The sequence below is a fragment of the Sus scrofa genome, chromosome 11 (genome assembly GCF_000003025.6).
Source record: "Sus scrofa isolate TJ Tabasco breed Duroc chromosome 11, Sscrofa11.1, whole genome shotgun sequence".
In the NCBI taxonomy this organism is placed as follows: Eukaryota; Metazoa; Chordata; class Mammalia; order Artiodactyla; family Suidae; genus Sus; species Sus scrofa.
Genome location: NC_010453.5, coordinates 67,344,392 through 67,368,919, shown reverse-complemented (window position 1 = coordinate 67,368,919; position 24,528 = coordinate 67,344,392). Strand labels below are relative to the sequence as shown.

General features: G+C 43.2%; 1 protein-coding gene across 7 annotated transcripts in view; it reads right to left on the bottom strand.

The window, feature by feature from the left end:
• Positions 1-24,528, bottom strand: part of FARP1 (FERM, ARH/RhoGEF and pleckstrin domain protein 1) — a 312,926-nt gene that overhangs the window by 88,628 nt on the left and 199,770 nt on the right. For all 7 annotated transcript variants that reach the window (XR_002336570.1, XM_021065374.1, XM_021065376.1 and 4 more), the window contains one exon: positions 1,037-1,079. Coding sequence is in view for 6 of the 7 variants with exons in the window: in XM_021065374.1 (XP_020921033.1) it covers positions 1,037-1,079 (43 nt within the window). In the remaining variant the exon portion in view is untranslated. The remainder of the gene's footprint in view (positions 1-1,036; positions 1,080-24,528) is intronic.

The window sequence follows — 24,528 nt, the reverse complement described above, 5'->3', positions numbered from 1 at the left end:
GACAAAGCTCCCGCCAGCCATCAGGCCCGGGGGCTTCTCAGCAATGTGGGCCCCATGCTGCTGAGTCCCTGGCCAGCCACTAGGCAAACATTAAACAATGGTTGTTTCGTTTTCTGCACCAATAATTACTTCATTTAAATGACAGAAGATCAACATCAATTTCACTCGCATTAGGTCCATTCAGCACTGCGTGCCTGTTTATTACAGCCACATCAATTGCTCTAAGTGGCCGGCTGGGGCTTCTTAATCTGACATAAAAACCACCCCAGGAGGTATTTTGTGTCTCAGGCTCCACTAAAGGAACGCAAGTGTGTTAGGATCCGCAGACTCTTTGACGGAACTCTGGCTGCAGTGAGGGACCATTTGAGAGGCACTGGAGAACAGACCTTGTCTGCGAACTTGACCTCAAAGCAGGGAGGATAGTTCTGTCTGATGCATGATGAAGGAGACGGAGAGGAAAAGTGTTCTCTTTTTTACTTCTCTCCTAGATGCTCCTTAATCTTTTCTTTGACAACTTGGTCTAAATGCAGAGGCAGATTCCCACCCATTCCGCCTGCCATTCGGAAACACACACACATACAGGAACACTTTGGGGCACCTCATTTTTCCAAACACCACTTGCATTCTGACTTGATGGGTTTTGAAAAGGCAGCACAGAAAACCCAATAGCAATTTCATGAATAAATGGCTCCACCTTCTCCCTTCAAAGTGAGAGCAAGAAATACCAACATAGACAAGTTCAATTGTTCTGGGTCTTGATAGCCTGCTTTTAGCTGTTAATCAAAACGATATTTGATTTTCCAAGCAAAGTTTTGATTACCAAATTGGTATACATAAAAATTGCGGAAGACACATTTTAACAGCAGAGGATGCGTGGACGATAAAACGCAATCACAATCACGGAGTAAAAACAGAACGTGTTGTGCTCGACGCCACAGAGCAGACAATATCTAGATGAGAAGCAGCAGGCAGGGAAAACGCCTGGCTTTCTATCTGCCATCACCATTAAATGCAAATGCTTACGGCATATACTTACGTCTAATCTGCTTGACAATAGGTTTTAAGAGATCCAGCCACACCTACAAAGGAAAAAAGAACAGACTGAGACATCATTTCTCAATGAACACGTGCACGTATTTTGAGATTCCACTTGGAGGTGTCAAAAATCAAAATATTTCTGGGGATGCGAGGTTGTCTGTGCCTTTTTCTCCTCCAGAATGCCATGTCTAACTCTGCCTCCCACGTTGATAGAACAGACGCAAATGTGCTAATATTATTCCGAGCCTGAAAATTCAAATCTCTTCTAGACGCAAATAGTTCACGCAGTTCATTAAGAATTTTTTATTCTCATTTGTACTTTTATCACCGTTGTTTATTCAGTAAATATTACTGTGTGATTGCATGGCTGGCTACAGACAGAGGAAAATCCGCAGGCTCCTTAGTGAAACAAAGTGTATACGTGTGTAAATGTATGCACAGAGCAGCCCAGCTGGAGTTCCCACTGGGGCACAATGGGATTGGTGGCATCGCTGAAGCACTAAGACGCAGGTTCGATCCCTGCCCGGGTACAGTGCGTTAAAGGATCTGGTGCTGCCACAGCTGTGGCGTAGTTTGCAACTGCGGCTCGGATCTGATCCCTGGCCTGGGAATCCCATATGCTGCAGGGCAGCAAGAAAAGAAAAGAAAAGAGCACATTTTTTGAGGGGTACAGAAAGGGAGTGACTATTTACAGAGCACACCTTTGCGCCAAGGACCATCCGTAAGCTATTTACTCTCAAAGGAAGGCCAGAAGGGTTCCTGCTACTCTGGAGGGAAATCTGAGACTTAGAGGGGTCAGGAATTTGTCCCAGGCCTTCAGCTAGAGCGTGACAGGGTTAGGACTGAAATCAGGTCCAGCTTCAAAGTCCAGACTCTTTTCACACACATTCTCGTTAGCATGCAGTGTGAGTGGCAAAATTTAAAAAAAAAAAAAAAAAGAGAGGGGGAGAGAAACCAGTTTCCCTAATTCATAAAGTGTAAGGTAACCCTTGAACTTGTGATCATTTGAAAGGGTTCTACTGAAGCTCCCATTTGCATATATGAAAAAAGCACGTTAATGGGGAAAAAAAAACCAAGCAAATGGGTTTAATGTAAAGAGAATATTATAAGTAAATATGAAAAAGGGAAACACTCCTAAAGAAAACTATGCAAAGAAGAGCAGGTAATTGATAAAGAAAAAAAAAATGCCAGTGGCTAACAAGAACATGTTCAAGTTCAGGAGTAATTTGCACTACAAATGCAAGTTTAATCCATTTCTACCCATTAAATATGCCTGTATGTAGTGCATGTTTGTATTTTATAAGCCTGAAGTTGGCAAGGGTGCAGAGAAACAGGTAGCGTCTTTCGATAGATGTAGGAATTGGTGCAATGTTTCTGAAGACTAATTACGGAATAATTATCCAAAGCCTCAAAAATATTCATATATACACACTCTTTCATCCAGTCACTTGACGTCGGTCAATTATGCATTTATGCACAGGAAGATTTAAGCAATCATCTTAGGGCTAACTGAAGCATTTCTACGACAGTGAAAATCTTTACAAAAACCTAAATTAAAAGTAAACAATTGGTAAAACAGTCATATGTCTCTATGCCACACTGCCACATAGGCATTAAAAGTTATTTTCTTGATGAATATTTGAGAATGTGAGAAGATGTGTTTAGGAGGTGGGATGGTGGTGATTTATTCTTTTCTTCTGCCTTTTCTCCACTATCCAGATTGCCTTAAACGATCATTCAGAATTCTCGTCATGAAAAAAGCAGAAGTTCAGTGGGTTAAGAAGCTCCGTAGATTAAGAACCTGACACAGTATCTGTGAGAATGTGGGTTTGATCCCTGACCTACTCAGTGGGTTAAGAATTCAGCATTGCCACAAGCTGCGGTGTAAGTCAAAGATGTGGCTCAAATCTGGTGTGGCTATGGCCCAGGCCTGCAGCTGCAGCTCCAATTCAACCCCTAGAGTTGCTGAGGAGAGGTGGGTTTGATCCCCAGCCTGGCACAGTGGGGTTAAAGGATCTAGCACTGCCTCAGCTGTGGCATCGGATTCAATCCCTGACTCGGGAACTTCCATATGCTACGTATGGGGCCATGAAAAAAAAAAAAAGATTTCATAGCGAAATTCTCATTTCTATATTCCCCGGCCCCTGCTACTCTCTTACCCGAGGAAAATAATAAAGGCATCGGTTGACCTAGGATCATCTCCCACTATCCTATGCCTAAGCCTCAACCTTTAAACGACAGAATCATCATTCAAAACAACAGGTGCCATTTGCAGGATGTATTACTTGCCTCCCAGGAATGCTAAAAGATGGCCAAAGAAAGCTCCATTGGACACAAGAGAAAACTGAGATTCAGGCCGTAGTTGCCCAGGGTTGGAACCCAAACCCTATTCTTCAAACTTGTCTATTCATTCAACAACACTGTATCCCTGCTTAGGCTCCGGGATGCTGTGAGGGGAGAACCAATCAGGGTCCCTGTTTCTTAGAGTTTATGGACTATTGAGCAAGTCAGCAACCAAAACCTCCCTAACAAAAGTAAAGACGTACGTAAGACAAATGAAACCAGGGGTGCCCCAGAGGGCTCTCGGTGTCAGGATAGAGAGGCTCGACCCAGTTACGGGGTGGGGGAGGAGTGGAGGCAGGAGGGAGTGACACTCCTGAAGGTGACACTGTGCTGAGATCTGAAGGGGAAGAGATGTGATGAGAACACATGAAGACACACAGGAAAAACACCTCCCAGGTGACTTAAAGTGATGGGAGACCAATGACTACAGAAGAAGGTTGGGGGAGGGGGGGGATCAGGAAGGGGCCAGACCCCACCAAGGCCATGTTAAGATACTCAGTCTTATGCCCAGAACACAGGGAAGGAGGTTAGGCAAGGGGCTGATACGATCAGATGTGCACCTTGAAAAGATGAGTCTGGCAGCGAGAGAACACACAGGGCGATCAGAACAGATGCAGGTTACCTGCTGCAATCTTCCAAGCCAAAGACGATGGCATTTTAGACCAGGAACACAGAAGGAGAGTTGGGAAAAAGTAGGTGGACTTAAGAAAAACTTAAGAGGTAAGATCCAGTGGGATTTACTGATGGGCTAGATAGAGTGGCTGAGAAAGAGGCAGTGACCAGAACTACACTGAGATCTCTGCCGTGGGCGGCTGGACAGATGCTGGGGCCACTCCCAGAGGCAGGGAGCACCGAAGACAGCCAGGACAGAGGGGTTCAGACGCTTCCATTTCATGAGCTGCACTTGGCGTGCACGTGGAAGACACGGTAGAGAAATGGTGGGACGCAATCATCCAACTCTCAGAGGAGAAGCCGGGGCAGGAGGCCTCGTCTTTAGAAATCGCCCTGAATACACAATGGAATACTACTCAGCCATAAAAAAGGATGACATAATGCCATTTGCAGCAACATGGATGGAACTAGAGAATCTCATACTGAGTGAAATGAGCCAGAAAGACAAAGACAAATACCATATGATATCACTTATCACTGGAATCTAATATCCAGCACAAATGAACATCTCCTCAGAAAAGAAAATCATGGACTTGGAGAAGAGACTTGTGGCTGCCTGATGGGAGGGGGAGGGAGTGGGAGGGATCGGGAGCTTGGGCTTCTCAGACACAACTTAGAATAGATGTACAAGGAGATCCTGCTGAATAGCATTGAAAACTATGTCTAGATACTCATGTTGCAACAGAAGAAAGGGTGGGAGGAAAAATGTAATTGTAATGTATACATGTAAGGATAACCTGACCCCCTTGCTGTACAGTGGGAAAATAAAAAAAAAAAAAAAAAAAAAAAAAAAAGAAATCGCCCTGAAGCCATGGAGGACACGACGGCCTCAGGGCATCCAGGGGATGAACTATGTCAGCATCGACGGCACGTCTACCCCAGCACTGCTGGACGGGAGCAGATGAGGACAGAAGAACATGAGGGGAGAGCTGCGTCATGGAAGCCATGGCAGGTTCCTTTTCCAGAAGGAACAACATCAAGAATGGCTGAAAGGTCAAGAACAAGATGCGAAGTAGACGATCTGCTGGTCCGTGGACTCGGTGATGGGTCTGAAAGCGCAGCGGATGGTGAGGAGACAGGACGGATGGACGGCTTTTCTAAGCAGCGTGGCTGTGAGGGAAGTGGCCAGAGAATGGGGGTATGGAAGGCGGGGAAAAATCAAATAAGGGTACCGTTTATTCACCTGTTTTCAAGAAGACGGACCTGGATGCGCTTAAAAGAGGGAGGGGCTGGGAGTGCAAGCAAGAAGGGATAACCAGTATCCCAAGACACCTGAGATGGTATGAAAAGACAGCTCTAAAACACGGGGCAAGGGCTGTGAGATACAAGAGCTTTTCCAGTGGCGGTGGGGAGAGAGAGGAAAGGCGAGTTGCAGACATACGTGAGTTTACATTTCTGTGTCAGGAAGACGAGAAAGTTCCTCTTTGATGCCATCGTTTGCCCCTATAAAACCTGAGGGCTGGGGGACTGAGCTGAGCAGAGGCGGTTTGACATACTTGTGTTGGCATGGGCGAGAGAATTCACTGGAGAATTCCAGAGGAAGTCCCCATGCCTGTTGAGCACCCACTCCTGAGTCGGCCTGCCCTCCTGTGCTCTTCTGGCCTCCAAGGCTGCCAGCTGCCTCCAGGGAACCCTGTCTGAGATCTTTCATTATTGCCAATTTTGCCACAGAATCTGCCTAAATGTCTGCAAACCACTGAGGACACAACAGCTATGCTCTGGCAATGCCACTGCCAATTTTACGAATTGTTTTAAAACATCTCTCTTCTGTTTTTGGCATTTCTCTGGAAAGCATCGAATACAAGCACCGATTTGTGCCAACTGAGCATGTGGTTTTAGAACATGGAGGCTTGGGAACATCAAACTGGCCTGAATTAACCCATTTGGTAGAGTTCGACAGCAGTCATGCTCCAACGGTTTGGTCACATCACAGCCAAACTGGCCTGGGTGAGAATGCGGGGCCCGTGAGAACACCTCCATGGACCAGTTAGATGGATATTTGCAGAGCTGAGAGAAAAGGCCTTGCACGTGGAGGCTGTAAACCACTATAAATGGATGAGCTGGAGGGAAGAAGAAGAAAAATAGGGTTGCTGCTTGACTAGTTAAAGGATGGAGGCTTAGTATATTGTGAGGGCTACAGGGGAGCACTTGAACTGAACCAGGTCATCCTGGACAAATCACTTGTTCATTCAACCTAAGCAGAATAGAAACAAGTTCCAGATGAGTTAGAAGGCAACAAGAGGCCCATCATCTTTCTTTTCCTGCCAACGCATCTCTAGAGGGTGGCAATTGTAATCATCCATCTCCAACCTCACCCCTCCTCCAACTCCTTCATCCAAGCCACATAGCCCTGTTCTCACGGAAGTGCTGCTGGCCTCAGGGCACAGCTACAGATCCATACTTCCGGCCTGCAGAGCCATTTGGTTAAAACAAATGGATGTCTAGAAAGGCCATTCCTAGGCAGTAGGACTCATGGAATCAAGGAACTTGCCCTGCTGAGATCTGAAGGCCTGGAAATAAGAGTTTGCTGGGGTTGCCGTAACAAAATACACAAACTGGATGGCTTCAACAACAAAAGCCAATTTCCTCCCCCTTCTGGGGGCTGAAGGGATCCCAGGTTTGGTTTCTCCTGAGGCCTCTTTCACTGATGTGCAGACAACTTCCTTCTGGCGGCGTCCTTACAAGGTCTTCCCTGAACCTCCCAGTTCCCTCTTCTTAAAATGACACCGTTCAGATGACCAGGGCCCACTCTAACAGCCTCATTTTAGTTCAGTCACCTCTCTAGAGGCTCTGTCTTCAAAGTTCAGTCACATTCTGAGGTGCTGGGCATCAAAGCTTCAAAACACACATTCTGGCCGGGGATACAATTCCATCCATAACCTCTATCTTCTATAATTTGGTTTCAACACAGCTTTCCAGCCCATCTTCCTCTGCTTGCCTACATTTCAGTCAGCCTCCCTATTTTCCTTTAATCCCCTATTAATGCTACTTTCTCCTTTAGCAATGTGTTCTCTGCACTTAAATACTCTTAGGTGAGAAGGAAGGCTTTCATGCCTAGGTATCAAAGACAAAGCAAGATGAAACACTGTCCCCAAAACTGTTATGTTCTTCCCCTAAACGTCTTTTTCCCTGTTATTTTGGTGAGTGATGTTTCTTTCGGGCGAATTTTGTAAGCAACTGAAATATTTGACATATCTTGCAAAGGGTCTTATTAAAAGAGAGTCGCTTATGTGACAGCAGATGGGGTTAGAGAGAAGAGATGATTTCTGGGGCACCTATATGTGCCAGGCATTGGATGGGTGTTTCATACACTCTCATTTAATATTCACAACAATGTGGTTGTTTTATACATGAAGCAAGCCAAGCTCAGAGGGCTAATTTAGGTTACCCAAGGTCAAACAGCTAGGGAGTTGTTCAACTCCATCTAACTCCACACCTGTGCTTCTTCTGCAATGTAATATGCTGCTCCTCTAAAAAGAATCAACAAAAGTTCATCTCTCTTCTTATTTAAATGTCAAAACTGCGTATTTCCTCATCAACTATAACATATATAGGAACCAGATAAAATCTGACACAGAAAATTACTGTGTCTAGAACTCACTACAACAAATGAGTCTTTCTGCAGGCTGGATCCTACAAGAAATTACTTCAAATCCTTGTTTAAAATAGTTCATTTGAATGTAATTTTGCATACTTATCTAAATTATGCTATTAAATTTACATATGGCTTTAAGGTATATTAAGTATGGCATTCTTTTAAAAAATCTGTTAATTCTTAGAGATTTCGGATTCTAGTCAAAAAAGAGTAATAGGAACTAGATTTATCTTCCTACATGAAACAAACCCAAAAAAGAAAAGAAATATAACATGACAGATTTGAAGATTTGGGACACCAAGAGAAACAGTTATCCTTGAGAGACAAGAAGCAAAAAAAATTTCAATCCCTACAATTGCACCAACCTCTGCCTTGAGTAAATCTTCCGGCTCCGGTGCAGGAAGGAAAAACACAAGCATAACCTGAGTTGAAGAGGCGTGGAGGGTGTAGGGGTTAAGGTAGAGAGAGTTCACAGGAGAACAGAAAGCATTTAGGAGAATACAGAAGATTACCTTTGAGTAAGCAGTAGAGTCCTGATCAATGTACGTTTGTGAGACAAGTATCCAAGATAGGTCAAAAAATTAAAAAAAAAAGAAAAAACATGGGACAATTAGAGGTAACAGGCCTGGTGCTCACACAGGGACAGGAATATTACCTATTATCTCTAGCGAGACTGGAAGATCTCATGACTCATGAGCAGTGTAGAGTACTGAAGGGTTATGCCTTAGGAGTAGAGAATAATTCACCCCAGACTGTACACTACACCAGTCCTTCCTAACAAGTCTTAAAAGTCAGATCTGAAAGGACTAAATTGTTTCCAAATAACTTAAACGCACCTGGCCAAGTTCAATAACATTTATAGGAATACAAAACTACCCAGCACTCCACAAGGTAAAATTCACAATAGCTGACATTCAATTAAAAAACAAACAAACAAACAAACAAAAACACCAGTCATACAAAGAAACAGGAAAATATGACTCATAATTAGATCAAACAAAAACAAACAAAAAATCAAATTTGACCTGACACAGGTATTAGTAAAATAGAATATGAAGACAATTACAATAGCTGTATTCTTCAAGGTCAAAGGTTGGAAGATTTTTAAAAGACCCAAACTCAACATCCAGAGATGAAAACCACACAGTGTGAGATTTAAAAAAAAAAAAACCAAACAAATAAATCCCCACACATCAGATGAGATTAATAGCAGATTAGACAGTACAGAAGAAATACTAATGAACTTGGAGACCTAGCAGTAGAAACGATTCAAAATGAAACATGGACAGAAAGATTACCAAAAAAACTAACAGAGAATAAGAGAACTAAAGAATAATTTCAGGCAGCAGAATATGCATGGAATTGGAGTCCCAAAGGAGAGGAGATGGCAAAAGAGGGAAAAGAAAAGGAAAAAAGTGTTAGAAAAAATATGGCTCTAATTTTTCCGAATTTGGTGAAAACTATAAATCCATAGATCCGAGAACCTCAGAAAACCCCAAACATGAAAAACATGAAGCACATCATAATTAAATTGTTCAAAAATAGTGATAAAGTGAAAATCTTAAAAATCAGCCAGAGAAGAGAGATATTTTTATACAAAGGAACAAAGATAAAGATGACAGATTTCTTGTCAGAAACAGTGCAAGTGAGAAGCAATGGTACAAGTTTTTAACATGCTCAGAACAGCTTAAAATTTTACACCCAACAACAACAACAAAAAATATTTCAAAAATGAAGGCAAAATAAAGACTTTTCCAAACATGAAAGCTCACAGAGTCAGCAGCAAGCCACATAAGAAATGTTAAAGGAAGGCCTCTCTGAGCAGGAGGAAAGTGATATCAGATGGAAATCTGTGTCTACACAAAGAAATGAGGACACCAAAATGTCAACTGTATGGTTAATACAGGTTTTAAGAGTTCTTTAATTATTTAAATCTCTATGCAAGATAATAAAACTCCATACAAGTTGGCTGGTAATCAACAGTACTTCAATTACAAAAAAACTGACTGGTAAACAAAAAATAACATTAATGTAATGCAGGGTTCATAACTTATCTAAAAAGCTATAACAACAACAAAAAGGTAGAATGTGGGAGTATAATATTGTAAATTTTTATACTGTATGTGAGGTGGAAAGATAGCACTAGAAGGCAGGTTGTGAAAAGTTCAAGACGGACACTATAAACCCCAAGGCAGGAATTCCCACTGTGGCTCAGTGGGTTAAGGACCCAATGTTGTCTCTGTGACAAAACAGGTTCTATCCTTCATCTAGCTCGGTGGGTTAAGTATCTGGTGTTGCCACAAGCTGTGGCATAGGTCACAGATATGACTCGGATCTGGTGTTGCCATCGCTGTAGTGTAGGCCTCAGCTGCAGCTCTGATTCAACCCCTGGACTGGTAACTTCCATATGATGCAGGTGAGGCCATAAAAAGAAGAAACAAATAAACAAGTCCCATAAACAACCATTCAAGTTACAAATCGAAGGCCTATATATAGCTAATAAGCCAACAATGAAAGTAAAATGGAATCATCAAAATATTTAATTAATCAAAAGGCAGACAGGCCTGCTGTATAGCACTGCAAACTATGTCTAATCACTTATGATGGAGCATGACAATGTGAGAAAAAAGAATCTATACATGTATGTGTAACTGGGTCACCATGCTGTACAGCAGAAAATTGACAGAACACTGTAGATCAGCTATAATGAAAAAGTAAAAATCATCATATTAAAAAAAAAAAGGCAGATAGGAAAAAGGAACAAAGGTGGAAAAGACAAATAGAAAACAAATAGCAAGAAGACTAATTCTAACGATATCAACAATCACAGTAAATGTAAATGGTCCAAACAACCCCAGTGTAAAAGCAGATTGCCAGATTTGATATAAAGGCAACACCTAACTCTGCTGACTACAAAAAACACACTGCAAATATAAAAACACAATAGGTTAAAACAAAAAAATGAAAAAAGGCATATCAAGCCAACAATTTTAAAAAACTGGTTACATTAGTACCAAAGTAAAGATGATCAGAGTAAAGACTATCAACAGGGATTAAAGAAGGTAATTTCTTAATGAAAAAGGAGTCAATTAAGAGGATATAAAAACCTTAAGTATTCATATACTTAACAAAATTTCAAAATGCATGAATCAAGAACTCATCAAACTGCAAGAAAAAATAGACAAATCCACAGTTGTAGCTGGAGATTTTAATACCTCTCACTCGGTAACTAACAGAACATGTAAGCTGAAATTCACTAAGATTAGAGACATCTGAATAGCACTATCAACCAATATGATCTAATTGGCAGACTGAATACTCCATCCTACCCACCAGAATGCATATTCTTTTCAAGTACACATAAAACATTTATGAAAATAAACCAATTCTGGGCCATTAAAGAAATATCAGTACATTATTTAAAAGTCTTCGTGTCATACAAACTACATTCTCCAATCACCATGGAATTAAAACTCAATAACAGAAAATTGGTACAACATTGGAAATCAACTATAATTTGAAAAAAAATAACAGATTTAATAAAACTCAATTCACAGAAAGAACTATGGAAAATCCCTATATATTTGGAAACAATAACATGCTTCCAAATAACACATGAGTCAAAGGAGAAAACCCAAGGGAAATTAGAAAGTATGCTAACCTAAAATGAAAACACAATAAATCAAAATGTATGGAATGCTACTAAAAACCTCTTAATTTAAAAACAAGGTATTGGTATGGAATCCAGATGGATTCTATATGCTAGCTAGATAATTGCTAACACACATGAGCAAAATTTTAAAAGCTGTAACTCACCATCAAGAGATCATGGTTAACGTTTAATCTAATTCTTCTCACTTGAGCTTGGATCACAATCACCCTAAGAGCTTGTTAAAACACATACCATGGGGCAGGGGCCCAGCTCCCAGACTTCCTCAGCTGGGTGAAGACCTGGGAGTCTGAATGGCTCAGAGGATGGATGCTGCTTGCTGGCCTGGGGACTCTGCGTTAAGACCGACTCCTTCGTGTGTAAGATTGCCACCTTTTTCTATGAGTGGTGTGTGTGGGTATAAACATACATACATTTTTTAAAAACCCAAATAAGATCCCACTGTTTATTAGCTGCTTTTTGTTTTTCAGTCAATGATTTCTACCTTTCCATTTTGTAATTTTTTTTTCTCACCAAATAGACTATATTCAGATTCTTTCTTGTGAATAAAGAATGTCCTTACTGTGATCTCTTGAAACTAATCTCCAATTCAGGCTCATGTTTCATAGCTGATAATTTCTTTTAAGTCTCTCTTAATCTAGCCTGGTCCCCTACACCCCTCCTCCCTTTAAAAAACCAACAACATTGACCACTGAAGGAATGCATGAATAAAATCTGAACTGAAAAATTATGGATATGGCTTTATTTATAAGGAAAGTTTTAAATAAAAAGGTATTAAACACAGATCTATAAACCAAAGTATGAAATGAAATGTATAAAGAAGACCATCCTTCTGCATTAGTTCATTAAATTCATTAGGCAGTATTTGATATCCCATATACATGCAAAGGAAAATTTTGGAACAAAACCAAGACCTAATATCATAATATGATGCTTGGGGCTTCAGGGCGCCTTTGCCTGGAGGGAAATTTTAACCTTTGGGAACCTCTACTTTTTAAGAAGGGCTCAGTGATAGACCTCAGGCATGGTACTTGTAATACATCAACTACGGGGTCTTTTTTTAACTAATTTTAAATCATTTGCTTAATTTGCATTAGTTCTGAAAAATTCAGTTCAAAGGATTTCACTTGGGTTTTCTGGCTACTTAATTGAATTTCCCCCCTTTAATCTATAGTTTGCTTCTTCTGTTTTAACTTTCTTTTTTCTCTTTTTTAAAGCTGTAATTTAAAATAACAGAGATGCTTAAAACTACTGAAATTATATGCATCACTTAGTGAATTATTAAATGGCAAACACCCTTGTATCCATCAACCAAGAAACAACTCTGTTAGCCATCTCATCCCAAAACCAATCCCCTCCTTCAAACAGTAACCACTCTCATGATATTTAGAGTAACCATGTACATTTGATGTTCTATTTCACCAAATAGGGCATCTTTATACACTAGTGCACAATCCTATTTTCAAAAATGTTATATCCTTCAAGTATCTTTTCAAGTATAGCCTCTTCCTCCATCCCTCTCTTTTCCTTATAGTTTATCTGTTGATCTGTAGAATTTCCCAGAGTCTGGATTTAGCAGGTTGCATACTCTTGGTGCCATTCAACATGTTCCTCTATTCTCTGTATTTCGTGCAATTTGGCAGCTGGGTCCATTTGGTCCCTTTGGCAAGGTCACGGTATTCTGGGAACATACAAGATTTTGTTTTGCTTTGTTTTTTAAATATATCATTATGACTATGATACCTTTCTGCTACTCATTTTTTTTTGAAATTTTATTTTTTTTACAGAATAAAATATATACATTTAAACACAATTACATTCACACAGATTATTATATCATGGATCTTAAGAAACAGATTAAATGACTCCCTCTGGAGAAGTGGAATGGAAAATATGCTGAGACAAATAGGAAATTTATTCTATACTTTATCCCATTTTTATGGCCTTCATCCTTACTCTTTAGTATTATTTATTACATTTCAATTCTTCCTTAAAAATTAGCATATTAAAATTGTTATATTATGCAACTAAAATTTATAAAGAAGAAAGCCTTATATACCATTAAATATTTTATATAGCATAATAAAAAGAATAACTTAACTGGTAAGAATAAAATAATACACCCTCTGAAAATAAGTAAAATATAAAATGCATAAGTTGGTTAAAAAACAGTGTAACTATATAAATATGTCCTCACAATTTGTTCCATCTCATTGATTCTTCAATATAGGAATTTCACCATTCTAGGTGACGTGATAAACAAGACATTATAGACCTTACATTGTACCTTGGAGAGAAATGGTTATTAATAATACAATTGTAGAACTGTATTATTTAATTGTACAGTGGCATTATTTAATTATAATTATCATAAGTTCTTTGACGGAGAGGAAATCAGAATCAGATGTATGAAGACTTCAGCATTCCAAGAATGATGTCAAATGACCCCCTTCATGGTGGATTATGCACTTATTTACTATGAGATATATTTCTTCTCCAGAGATTCCTTGTTTGTGTATCAGTTGTAGATTTTGGGTTTGCAGTTATTCTGAAGTTTTGATGTAAGCGTCTATATGTATATGAGATTGTTTTAAGTTGTTGGTCTCTTAATTGCAAATTCATCTCCAGTGTCCTGCATTTGTACCCACCTCTTCTCATGATTTCTGATTTTGGTGGTATAATTGTGCATGGATGATTTCGTATCTTTACTGTATAGATACCTTTACTGGTGAGCCTTATCAGTTGTGGAATTTTTGTCTCCTGTTGCTGTCTTTTCTTTTCTGCCTAGAGAAGTTCCTTTAGTATTTGTTGTAAGGCTGGTTTAGTGTTGCTGAATTCTCTCAGCTTTTGCTTATCTGTGAAGGTTTTGATTTCTCCTTCAAATCTAAATGAGAGCCTTGCTGGGTAGATTAATCTTGGTTGGAGGTTTTTTCCTTTCATCAGGCTAAGTATATCATGCCACTCCCTTCTGGCCTGCAGAGTTTCTGCTGAAAAATCTGCTGATGACCTTATCGGGGTTCCCTTGTATGTTTGTTTCTTTTCCCTAGCTGCTTTCAAGATTTTCTCTTTAATTTTGGTCAGTTTGATTAAATGTGTGTCTCGGGGTATTCATCCTTGGGTTTATTTTATATGGTACTCATTGTGCTTCCTGGATTTGAGTGAGTGGTTCCTTTCCCATGTTAGGGAAGTTTTCAGCTATTATCTCTTGGAATATTTTTTCTGTCCCCTTCTCTCTCTCTTCTCCTTCTGGTACCCCTGTAATACGGATGTTGGTACGCTTCACATTGTCCCAGAGTTCCCTGAGACTCTCTTCATTTTTTTTTCAATCTTTTTTCTCTTTTCTGTTCTGCATCCGTAATTTCCACTAATCTGTCCTCCACCTCACTTATTTGTTCTTCTGCCTCCTGTATTCTGCTGTTAGCTGCCTCTAGTGGATTTTCTATTTATTATATTTTGCATCTCTTATTTAAGTTTTGTATCTCTTTGCTCAGTGTTTCCTGTAAGTTATCCATCTTTGCCTCCAGTTTATTTCCAATGTCTTGTATCATCTTCAGCATAAACAATCTAAAGTCTTTTTCCTGGAGGCTAAGAATCTCATTGCTTAGCTGATTTTCTGGGGTTTTTCCTTTCTCCCTCATCTGAGTTATAGTTCTCTGTCTTTTCATTTTGATAGGTTTTTGGTGTGGTGACCTTTTTATGGATAATAGAGTTGTAGCCTCTCTTACTTCTGGTGTCTGCCCCCCTTGTGGCTGAAGTTGCTATGGGGGCTTGCTATAGGCTTCCTGATGGGAGGGGCTGATGCCTGCCCACTGGTAGGTGGGGCTGATTCTAATCCCTCTGGTGGGTGGGGCTTAGTCTCTGGATGGGATTAGAGGTGGCTGTGTGCCTGAGGGGTCTTTAGGTAGCCTGTTTACTGAGGGGTGGGGCTGTGATCCCACCTGGATGGTTGTTTGCCCTGGGGCTTCTCAGTGCTGACTGACTGACTGATGGGTGGGGCCTGATTTTCCCAAAATAGCCACCTCCAGAGAAAGGCAGCTGCTGAACTTTTCTGAGAGCTTTGCCTTCAAGTCCCTCCCTCACAACAAGCTACATTCACCCTTTTTCCCAGGATGTCCTCCAAGAACTGCAGTCAGGTCTGACCCAGATTTGATGGAGACCTCGCTCTGCCCTGGGACCCAGTGCAAGTGAAAGTCTGTGTGCACCTTTTAAGAATGGGGTCTCCTTTTCCCCCAGTCCCATGGAGCTGCTGCACACAAGCCCCACTGGCCTTCAATGCCAGATGCTCCAGGGGCTCTTTCTCCCAGTGCCAGATCCCCACATGTGAGGGTTTGATGTGTGGCTCAGAACTCTCACTCCTGTAGGTGAGTCTCTGTGAACCAGTTAGTTTTCAGTCTGTGGAGCTTCCCACCTGGGAGGTATGGGGTTGTTTATATCGTGAAATCACCCCTCCTACCTCTTGATGTGGCCTCCTCTTTTTCTTCTGGAATAGGGTATCTTTTTTAAAGTTTCCGGTCCATTTGGGTGGAGATTGCTCAGCCTTTAGTTGTGAATTTTGTTGTTTTTAGGTGAGAAGTTGAGCTCCAGTCTTTCTATTCTGCCATCTTAATCCTGTCTCTCTGCTATTCATTTTTATGTGAAAATTGTTTCCTACCCTTCTGAGAAGGTATGGTTCATACTAGCTCATCTAACCTCACAGAGCTTCCTATTTTGGGGCAGTGTTAAAAAAAAAACATGGAGGCTTGCTTTCTGAGATTTCCTGGCTCTATTTCCCACTCCTTCTCTACTATCCCTTCTCCACTGTCCTTGCCTGGCTCAATTTCAGTCCCATTCTCCATAGTTCCTCTTAAATGGAACCTGTCTTGGCAGGTCAGTTACTGCTCACTGGAGTTGGACTGTTCCAGCCCCATCAGGCCTCCAGTTTCCATTGTTCTTCTCAAACTGTCCCCCTGTGATTTCCAATGGCTCTTTGAGGGTTCCCTTCCCTGGTCTAGCAGATGCCCTGCTGCTCCCCCTGTTTCCTCCTGTACAGACCCCAATAGCTGAAAGTCCTTGTATTTGGCTAATGTTTTATCTCCAATTACTTGTACTTTGGGATCCAGGGCTTACACGCTGATACTTAGTTTTACCATAAATGTAGTCTGTGTCTGCAGGTTTTTGATTTTTGCTAAGTAGCTATTTTTATGAGGGATCTTGGGTTTGGACAACCTACACCACAGCTCACAGCAATGCTGGATCCTTAATCAACTGAGCAAAAGACTATCTATTTTAGAAACCTATTTCATGTATATTTTGAACCCAATTATTTAAGATACAGGCTTCATTATTCAGATATGGTGGGGCCAATAGGTTTGGAGATAACTGCCTTTGAAAAGATAGTTTATTATCATGATTTCCAAGAGGAGGAGACCTGTCACACCATGCCGGGCCACATGGGGAAGCACCAGGTCGGTCAGAAGGCAGAAAGGGTGAGGAGGAAGCATGAACAGGAGACTTTACTGTGATTTCCATGGGGAAAGACAAGGTAAGCCACGGTAAGCTGCTAAGGACTGGCTAGCTTGAGTTACCTTAGTGGGCTCTGCAGTGTAGCACTGTCTCTAGCTGGATGATACCTGGGGCCCTGGGATGATTAAGGCAGAGAAATCTTGTCTCCTGCAGCCTAAGAGCCAAACAGAGGAGGTGGTTCAGAACATGGGCTCTGGATTGTTTCATTTGCATATGGGATGTAAGCCTGTGGAGGAAACATCTGCTATCTCTAAGAATCTGATAGCACTGAGAAGGGCAGTCTCTTTTCAGTCAGCAAGGCCCCAGATGGGGAAGCAACAAAAACATAGAAAACACAAAAACACTGAAGGAAAAGATCACTGGCTCCCAGGGGCTCTGAAAGGGGAGAGGGCTCAACACATGGAGTAGAGGGGATTTTCAGGCCAGTGCAATGCTCCTCTATGATACTGTAACGGTGGATCTATGTCAGTATACATTTGGCAAAATCTATTGACTGTACAACACAAAGAATGAACCCTCATGTGAACTTGGGACTGTGAATAAGGATGTAATGATAGTGCCTCATCAACTGTAATGTGTGCATCTCACTAATGTCCAATGGTAATAACAGGGGACCCTGTATACATGGGGATCAAGCATAGAGACCTCACTTCACCTTCTGCTTAGTTTTTTTGTAAACTTAAAACTGCTCTAGAAGATGAAGCTTATGAATTAACAAAATAACAACCAAAATCCCATATACCTTCCCTCCAGCTTAAGAAATGGAACATTTCCATAGCTGCATTTTCCCAGTGACTGATTTGCCCTTCCCCTTGACTCGGAGTTGGAAGAAAGCTTTGCTTCCTCAGTGCCCTGCTGTCAACACAGCCACTGTCAGATGCAACCATGGGGCTGCTCCACTCCCCACCTCTGCTGGCTTCCCGAACGTTCATCTGTTCTCAGGTCTGCAAAACTGTGTATCCTTCACGCCTGGCCTGGTCCATAAAGAGCCCCTCCGGGTCTCAGGTGCCCACAGGTCCCCAGGGAGAAGCAAGGTTGGGAGGCTACAGCTAAGCCTGTCTGACCCCAGAGGGAGCTGGGAAACCACTGGAAAGGGACATCTGTCATCCCAAGGAGCTGTGGTTTCTGTGACCTCAAGCCCCTAGAAAGCAGGCTCACTGCTGGGGCTAAATTGTGTCCCTTACATCCCCACGTCGAAGCTTAACCTCTAATGTGATTCTATCTACAGAGAGGATCTTTAGAGGGTAACTGAGGTTCAGCGAGGTCACATGGGTGGGCCGTGATCTAGCAGGACTGTGGCCTTACAAGAGGACAAGATCTCACTTGCTGCTGTCTGAGGACAGTGAGAAGGTGGCTGTCTATAGGCCAAGGGCATCCTCACCAGAATTCGATCACACTGACACCATGACCTTGGACTTCAACACTGAGCAAATTACATGTCCCTTGTTCACACCACCCCGCCTATGTATTTCGTTAAGGCTGCCCAAGCTCCAACGCCTGCAGTGGCAAAACTTCTATTTCGGGCGTCAAGAAGATTATCAAGTGAGTGAAGAGATGCCAATTTTCTTCCCAGGCTTGATCAGCATGTATTTATACAAAACCCAGGATCGTTTCACAGGTCACTGAGCACTGGCGCTTTTATAAAGATTGGTAGGCCAGCTTCACTGGTTTCTGAGCTCGAATGCAAGAATAAAATACAACAGGTACCTGAATGATGGTTATGCCAGGCAGCCGGCTGGGCTCATTATTGTAAAGAACCTGAATGAATCCCCATGAAAACTTTGTAAAACATTTATTAATTCCATTTTTTTTTTCAGATAAAGTACAAAATCAAAGAAGTCCAGAATCCACCCAACTGCTAAGTGACAAAGCAAATATTTAAACAGAGATTTACAGGCTGTAATACCGAGCTGCTCCCACTCTCGACAGGCCCATGAGACAGATAAATCATACACAGACCCCTATCTCTGCTGGCTGGGTGTGTGTGGCTCTTTGATGCGGGTGAAGTGAGCTAGGGCAGCAAGTGAAGCAGCAAGAACTCAGACTCCCTGAGTCAGGTCTGCGTGTGACTCCGGGTCAGAAACCCGACCATCCACTTCATATGCCACCCGCTCACTATAACACGTGGATGATAAAATACCTACCTCGGGGACAGTTATAAAGCAGCGATTGGTAAACCAAGGCCCATGGGCCAAATCTAGCCTATAGCCTGTTTTGCTACAGCCCAAGAGCAAAGACTGGCTTTCACATTTTTAAGTATTAGGGGAAAAAAATTAAAAAATCGAAAGTAGCCATGTATTTCATGACTTGGGAAAACTCTATAAAATTCAAATACCCATGCCGATAAAGTTTTATTGGAACCTGACCACTCTCATTTTACTTTGTCCACGGCTGCTCTGCGCTGCAGGGGCAGAGCTGAGTGGTTGCCATAGAAACAGCACGGCTTGCAAAGCCTAACAAATTTACTGTCTGGCTCTTTTTTGCCGACCTCCAATGTGAAGAACAAACGAGGTGCGTTGACATTTATAGCCGAGTCCACGGCACCCAGCAGAAGCTCAAGGACAGCGAGCTCCAAGTTCACAGCCACGGCAACCTGACACCTCTCTAGGCTTTTGCTAGCCTTCCGCCTCTAGCTATTAAGTACAGAGTCTGGATTCCTAGGATCCATAGCATCTCTGCCACAAGAAGCCCAATCAGGGGTGGGGAGGGGAGCTGATTAAGAGACTTCTTGCTCCTGTGGGGCCATCCACAGGGACAGCAGCCTGGACTCAAGGACAACGCAGGCCCGGCTTACACATAAATACAGCAATCAACTCTATTAAGTGACAAGCCATGGGACACGTCTAATTGAGGGTAGAAACACAAGTGCTTACTAATTATCACTAGTTTATTTCCAATCTTGAGAAACACATCTTAGACCTAGAAAGATTTTTCAAACCCTTCCTATGAAGAATGCTCTGATGTGGGCTATTGACATGATAGAAATGGAGAGAAGGGGGTGGAGAGCTGAGCTGCAAAGCTGTCTGCCTGAACTTACTACCTGGGGACAAAGGTCCACTGGCTTGCATGCCAGGGACCTTGGGGGAACAACTGGTTTGAACAACCGATGGGCAAAACCAGTTGTGACAGCTCATGTCTGGGCATTTGGAGACCAACCATGCTTCCTGTTGGTTTGTCAGCTAAGTGAACAGCCGCCCAGCGTCTGGCAGAGGTAATTATCACAACAAGAGTATTAAAAATAATAATGGAAACACATCTGTGTTCATTGCAGCATGATTCCCAACAAGCAAGGGGGGAGAAACTGAAATGTCCATCAAGATGAGTGGGGAGGTCCCGCCATGGTGCAGCGGAGACGAATCTGACTAGGAACCATGAAGTTGTGGGTTCGATCCCTGGCCTTGCTCGGTGGGTTGAGGACCCATCACTGCTGTGAGCTGTGATGTAGGTCGCAGAGGCAGCTCGGATCCCCCATTGCTGTGGCTGTGGCCTAGGCCAGCAGCTGCAGCTCCGATTTGACCCCTAGCCTGGGAACTTTCCATAGGCCGCAGGTGTGGTTTCTCCACCAAAAAACCCCCTCAAACACGAGGGGGCATTCATGTCCCCATTTTACCTGCAAGCAAAATAAGGCTCAGGAAGGCCAGCTGCCTGCCCAGCTCCCTGTTGCAAAGAGGCAAAGCGGGAGTGGGGATTGGGGGTCAGCAGCCTGACCCACTGCTATGACATGGCCCCCCACTGAGGAGCCAGCACCGTCAGAATCCAAGAAGACCAAGACCCTGTGCTGCAATGGGAAATTCTGGAGCAAGTCTAGCTGAGAGCAGATCTGAACTCCAGCTCGCGTTTCCCTCTCCCACCTGAGTGGGGCTCGCTCGGTTTATCACTCGATCCCGCCTCTCCCAAAGCAGACCCTTCAGCCAGCCTGTGGGTGCTTTCTGCTCATTATTTCTGCCCCTGAGTGATTTTATATTACTGTGTTTTGGGGGGTACATTTTATTGAAGACAATGTGCGCGCACGCGCGCGTGTGTGTGTGTGAGTGTACACACTCCCGTGTTATAAGTGCCCAGGGTATCAACATGCTGAATACCTTACTGAATAGCACGCTGAATTTGGACAAACAGCACCCAGGAAATTAGCTCTGAGATCAGGAAACAAAACACGGCCAGGACTGCAGAGGCCCTCCGTGTACCCTCTTCTGGTCACTGACACCTAAGATCACGGGTCAATCTTGTCACAACTTGATTTTTAAATTATATGAAATTAGCTTTCAGGTTGTGAATGCAAACTGACAAAGAGCAAAACAGAGAGATAGAATTAGAGGAGAAGGGTCCCTGAGAGCATTTAAGGCAGCTGTGAACCCGAATCCCCTTCCCCCCATTGCTGAGCTGTGTGCCCTTCATGAAAATGACTTAACCTCTTTTTTTGTGTGTGTGTGTGTCTTTTCTGGGGCTGCTCCCCTGGCATATTCAGGTTCCCAGACTAGGGGTCGAATCGGAGCTGTAGCTGCCAGCCTACACCACAGCAACGCGGGATCAGAGCCGCGTCTGCGACCTACACCAGAGCTGACGGCAATGCCGGATCCTTAACCCACTGAGCAAGGCCAGGGATCGAACCTGCAACCTCATGGTTCCTAGTCGGATTTGTTAACCACTGCGCCACGACGGGAACTCCAAAAAATGACTTAACCTCTTTAAGCTTTAGCTTCCTCACCGGAAGACAGAGGGGGAGACCAGCCGGGCCCCTGGGCTCCATAAGGCCATCTCGTGTCACAGACAGGTGCCAGGCTGGGGCAATTCTCTCTTGGGAAAATCCTGCAGCTAGCCTCGCTTTGCTCGAAGTCCCCACCCTCCCGCCCCTCCCACAATACGCAGTGTGTCTCTCTTATGCTGACTCAGTCCTCAGCGTGGATGGCAGCAATCCACACAGTCAACGTCCTATATAACTGCAGATCGGAACAGTGCAGCACAAGTGGGTGGGGAGGTCTCGGACCTGCAGGCACCTCTGGCAGGTGCAGTCGTGCACACGCCCAGCATGGACAGGTGTTCAAGCGCAGAATGAATGTAATCAGCCTGTTCTGCGTTGACAACACACTTTGCATTGTCGAATTTAGCTCTGCCTTCGAAGCAATAAAAATTATGGCTATAAAAAGAGGAGGTGTAATGGGCTGGAATGAATGAGCAGCAATACATGAAACAGCGCATGTAAACCTATCATAGTGACTTACAGAGAGCTGTTACTTCCTGGAGCATATGACGGCTTCCTATTTTATAAATAAAGTTTTATTGGGACAAACCCATGCCCATTCATTTACACCACAAGGGCAGATCTGATGATCTGCAGTAGAGACCCCATGGCTTGCAAAGTCCATGACAGCAGTCACTCACTGGCCCTTTACAAGGAAAGGCCGCTGATGTCTGCTGTAGAATGTGGGCCACCTTCACTGCTGTGTTCCTGAGAACTGGAACAGCCTGGCGCACAGTAAGCGCTCCGGCAGTGGCTTTATTTGCATTACCTGAAACAATATCTATTTAAGTCATTGTGAGTGGGTTGACCGAATTTCGCAGTTGAACCTACTCCTAAACAATACAGGAAAGAAATGGTGAAATCATAAAACCCAAGACTGACAAAACTTGATACAAGTCAGCCCTGAAGGCACTCCAAAAGATTCGACAGGTCTATAAATTCTAGTTCAAAAAACAAACAAAAACACCCATGGTCAAAACAAAAGGCACTGAACTTGACGTCAGAGAATGTGGTTAGCATTCTAGCTCTGCCATTAGCTAACTGGCTGACCCAGATAGGAAACAATCCTCAGAGTCTCATTACCCTCAGGGCCGCCGATGTATGGTTTAGTAAGGCAACTCCAGAGTCAGGAAAGCTGCTGGGAATCATTATTGGAACATAAAATATTTATGAAACAATGTTGCATTGAACTTGCTCCATCCTATAACTATTTGTTCTCTCATCAACCTTCCTGCACCTGCACTTCTACTGATTGTATGGATTACCTGCCATCTGTCCCTTCATATCATGTGCCCTCCACCGCAGGAAGTGTGATGCTGGATGCAGTGTGGGCACCAAATAATGGACAGGTGAGTAAATGAACGTGGAATGAGATGTGGCCTGTCAGGGGTCAGCTGCCACACCAGACCAGGACCGAGAGTTTGGGAAGCTTTGATGGAATGCGAGAACAAGCAAATGGCACAGAGAGTTTGGAGGTGGCAGTGTGGCAAGAAAACACCATTTGTGCCCATTTTTAGGTGCATGACCAGTTCCTCCCAGCCACCCCCTCAGCTCTGCATTAGTTCCAGCCAGCACCCTCTCCAACCTGATACTGTGAGCCCCCAAAGCTCTCCTGACTCCTCTCGACCAATTCCAATTTGGTGACTCCCCAGTTCTCATTTATATTTTTATTAATTTTTTGCTTTTTAGGGCCATACTGGCAGCAAGGGGTCAAACCGGAGCTGAGCTGCCAGCCTACACCACAGCCATAGCAACATGGGATCCAGGCTGCATCTGTGACCTACACCACAGCCCACGGCAACGCTGGATCCTTAACCCACTGATCGAGGCCTGGGATCAAACCCACATCCTCATGGATACTAGTTGGGTTCTTAACCCGCTGAGCGACAGCAGAAACTCTGACAGTTCTTTTTTAAAACCATAAATCAGACCATACCCCACCCCCTTTAAAATGCATTAACAGGAGTTCCTGTTGTGGCTCAGTGGGTTAAGGACCTGATGTTGTCTCTGTGAAGATGCAGGTTCAACCCCTGGCTTCCCTCAGAGGGTTAAGGATCTGGGGTGGTGTAGGTCACGGACGTGGCTCAGATCTGGTATTGCTGTGGTTATGACATTGGCCTGCAGGTACAGCTCTGATTTGACCCCTAGCCCGGGAACTTCTATATGCCACATGTGTGGCTGTTTATTTAAAAAAGAAAAAGGCATCAGCAGCTTCCCAGACACACGAACACATGAGCTTGGTATAGAACTAGGCCACTGGCTACACGTGACCACTGAGCACCTGAAATACAGCTGATCTCAACTGAGACAGGCTAAGAATGTCACATACGTATCTGGTTCAGTGACTTAGCATGAAAAACATGGAAAACCTCTTATTCATAGATTTTGGTGCAAATTACATGTTGAAATGATAACGATATAGGGTGTATTCAATCATATTAAATAAATTAATTTCACTTCCTAAAAACTTATTTTTTTAAAACTTAATTACTAGAAAAAGCTGAAATTAAGCTTGTGGCTCACATTCTCTTTCTACTGAACAGCAATAGTAATAAAAGCCCTTCAAGAGAGATTTGGCTTCCGGCTCCCCTTTCAGCGTTTTCTCTCCCACTTCCTTCAGCAGAGCCCTCCTCTCCCACCTCTAACATTCAGTCTTGGCAGGTTCCTCACCGCCCATTTGCTTTCTGGAACATTCTACCAGATCAATGCCTACTGGCCTCAGAGGACTCCGTTTCAAAGCATCTGGGAAGATTTCATGAACAGAAATGTCGTTTGCTGCCCCCACCCCCCACCCAACGCCCCAGGTCTAGAGGACCACCTGCCACATGTCCTGAACTGGCTGCTAACTCAACGTGACGCCCCACCTGGATTATAAATCTACCCCCTCTATCAACACCGCCACTGCTGGGTCCCCAGTGCGGCAGCCAATGAAAGTTCCAGGCATTCCATAGGTACTGAGTGAAAGGATAA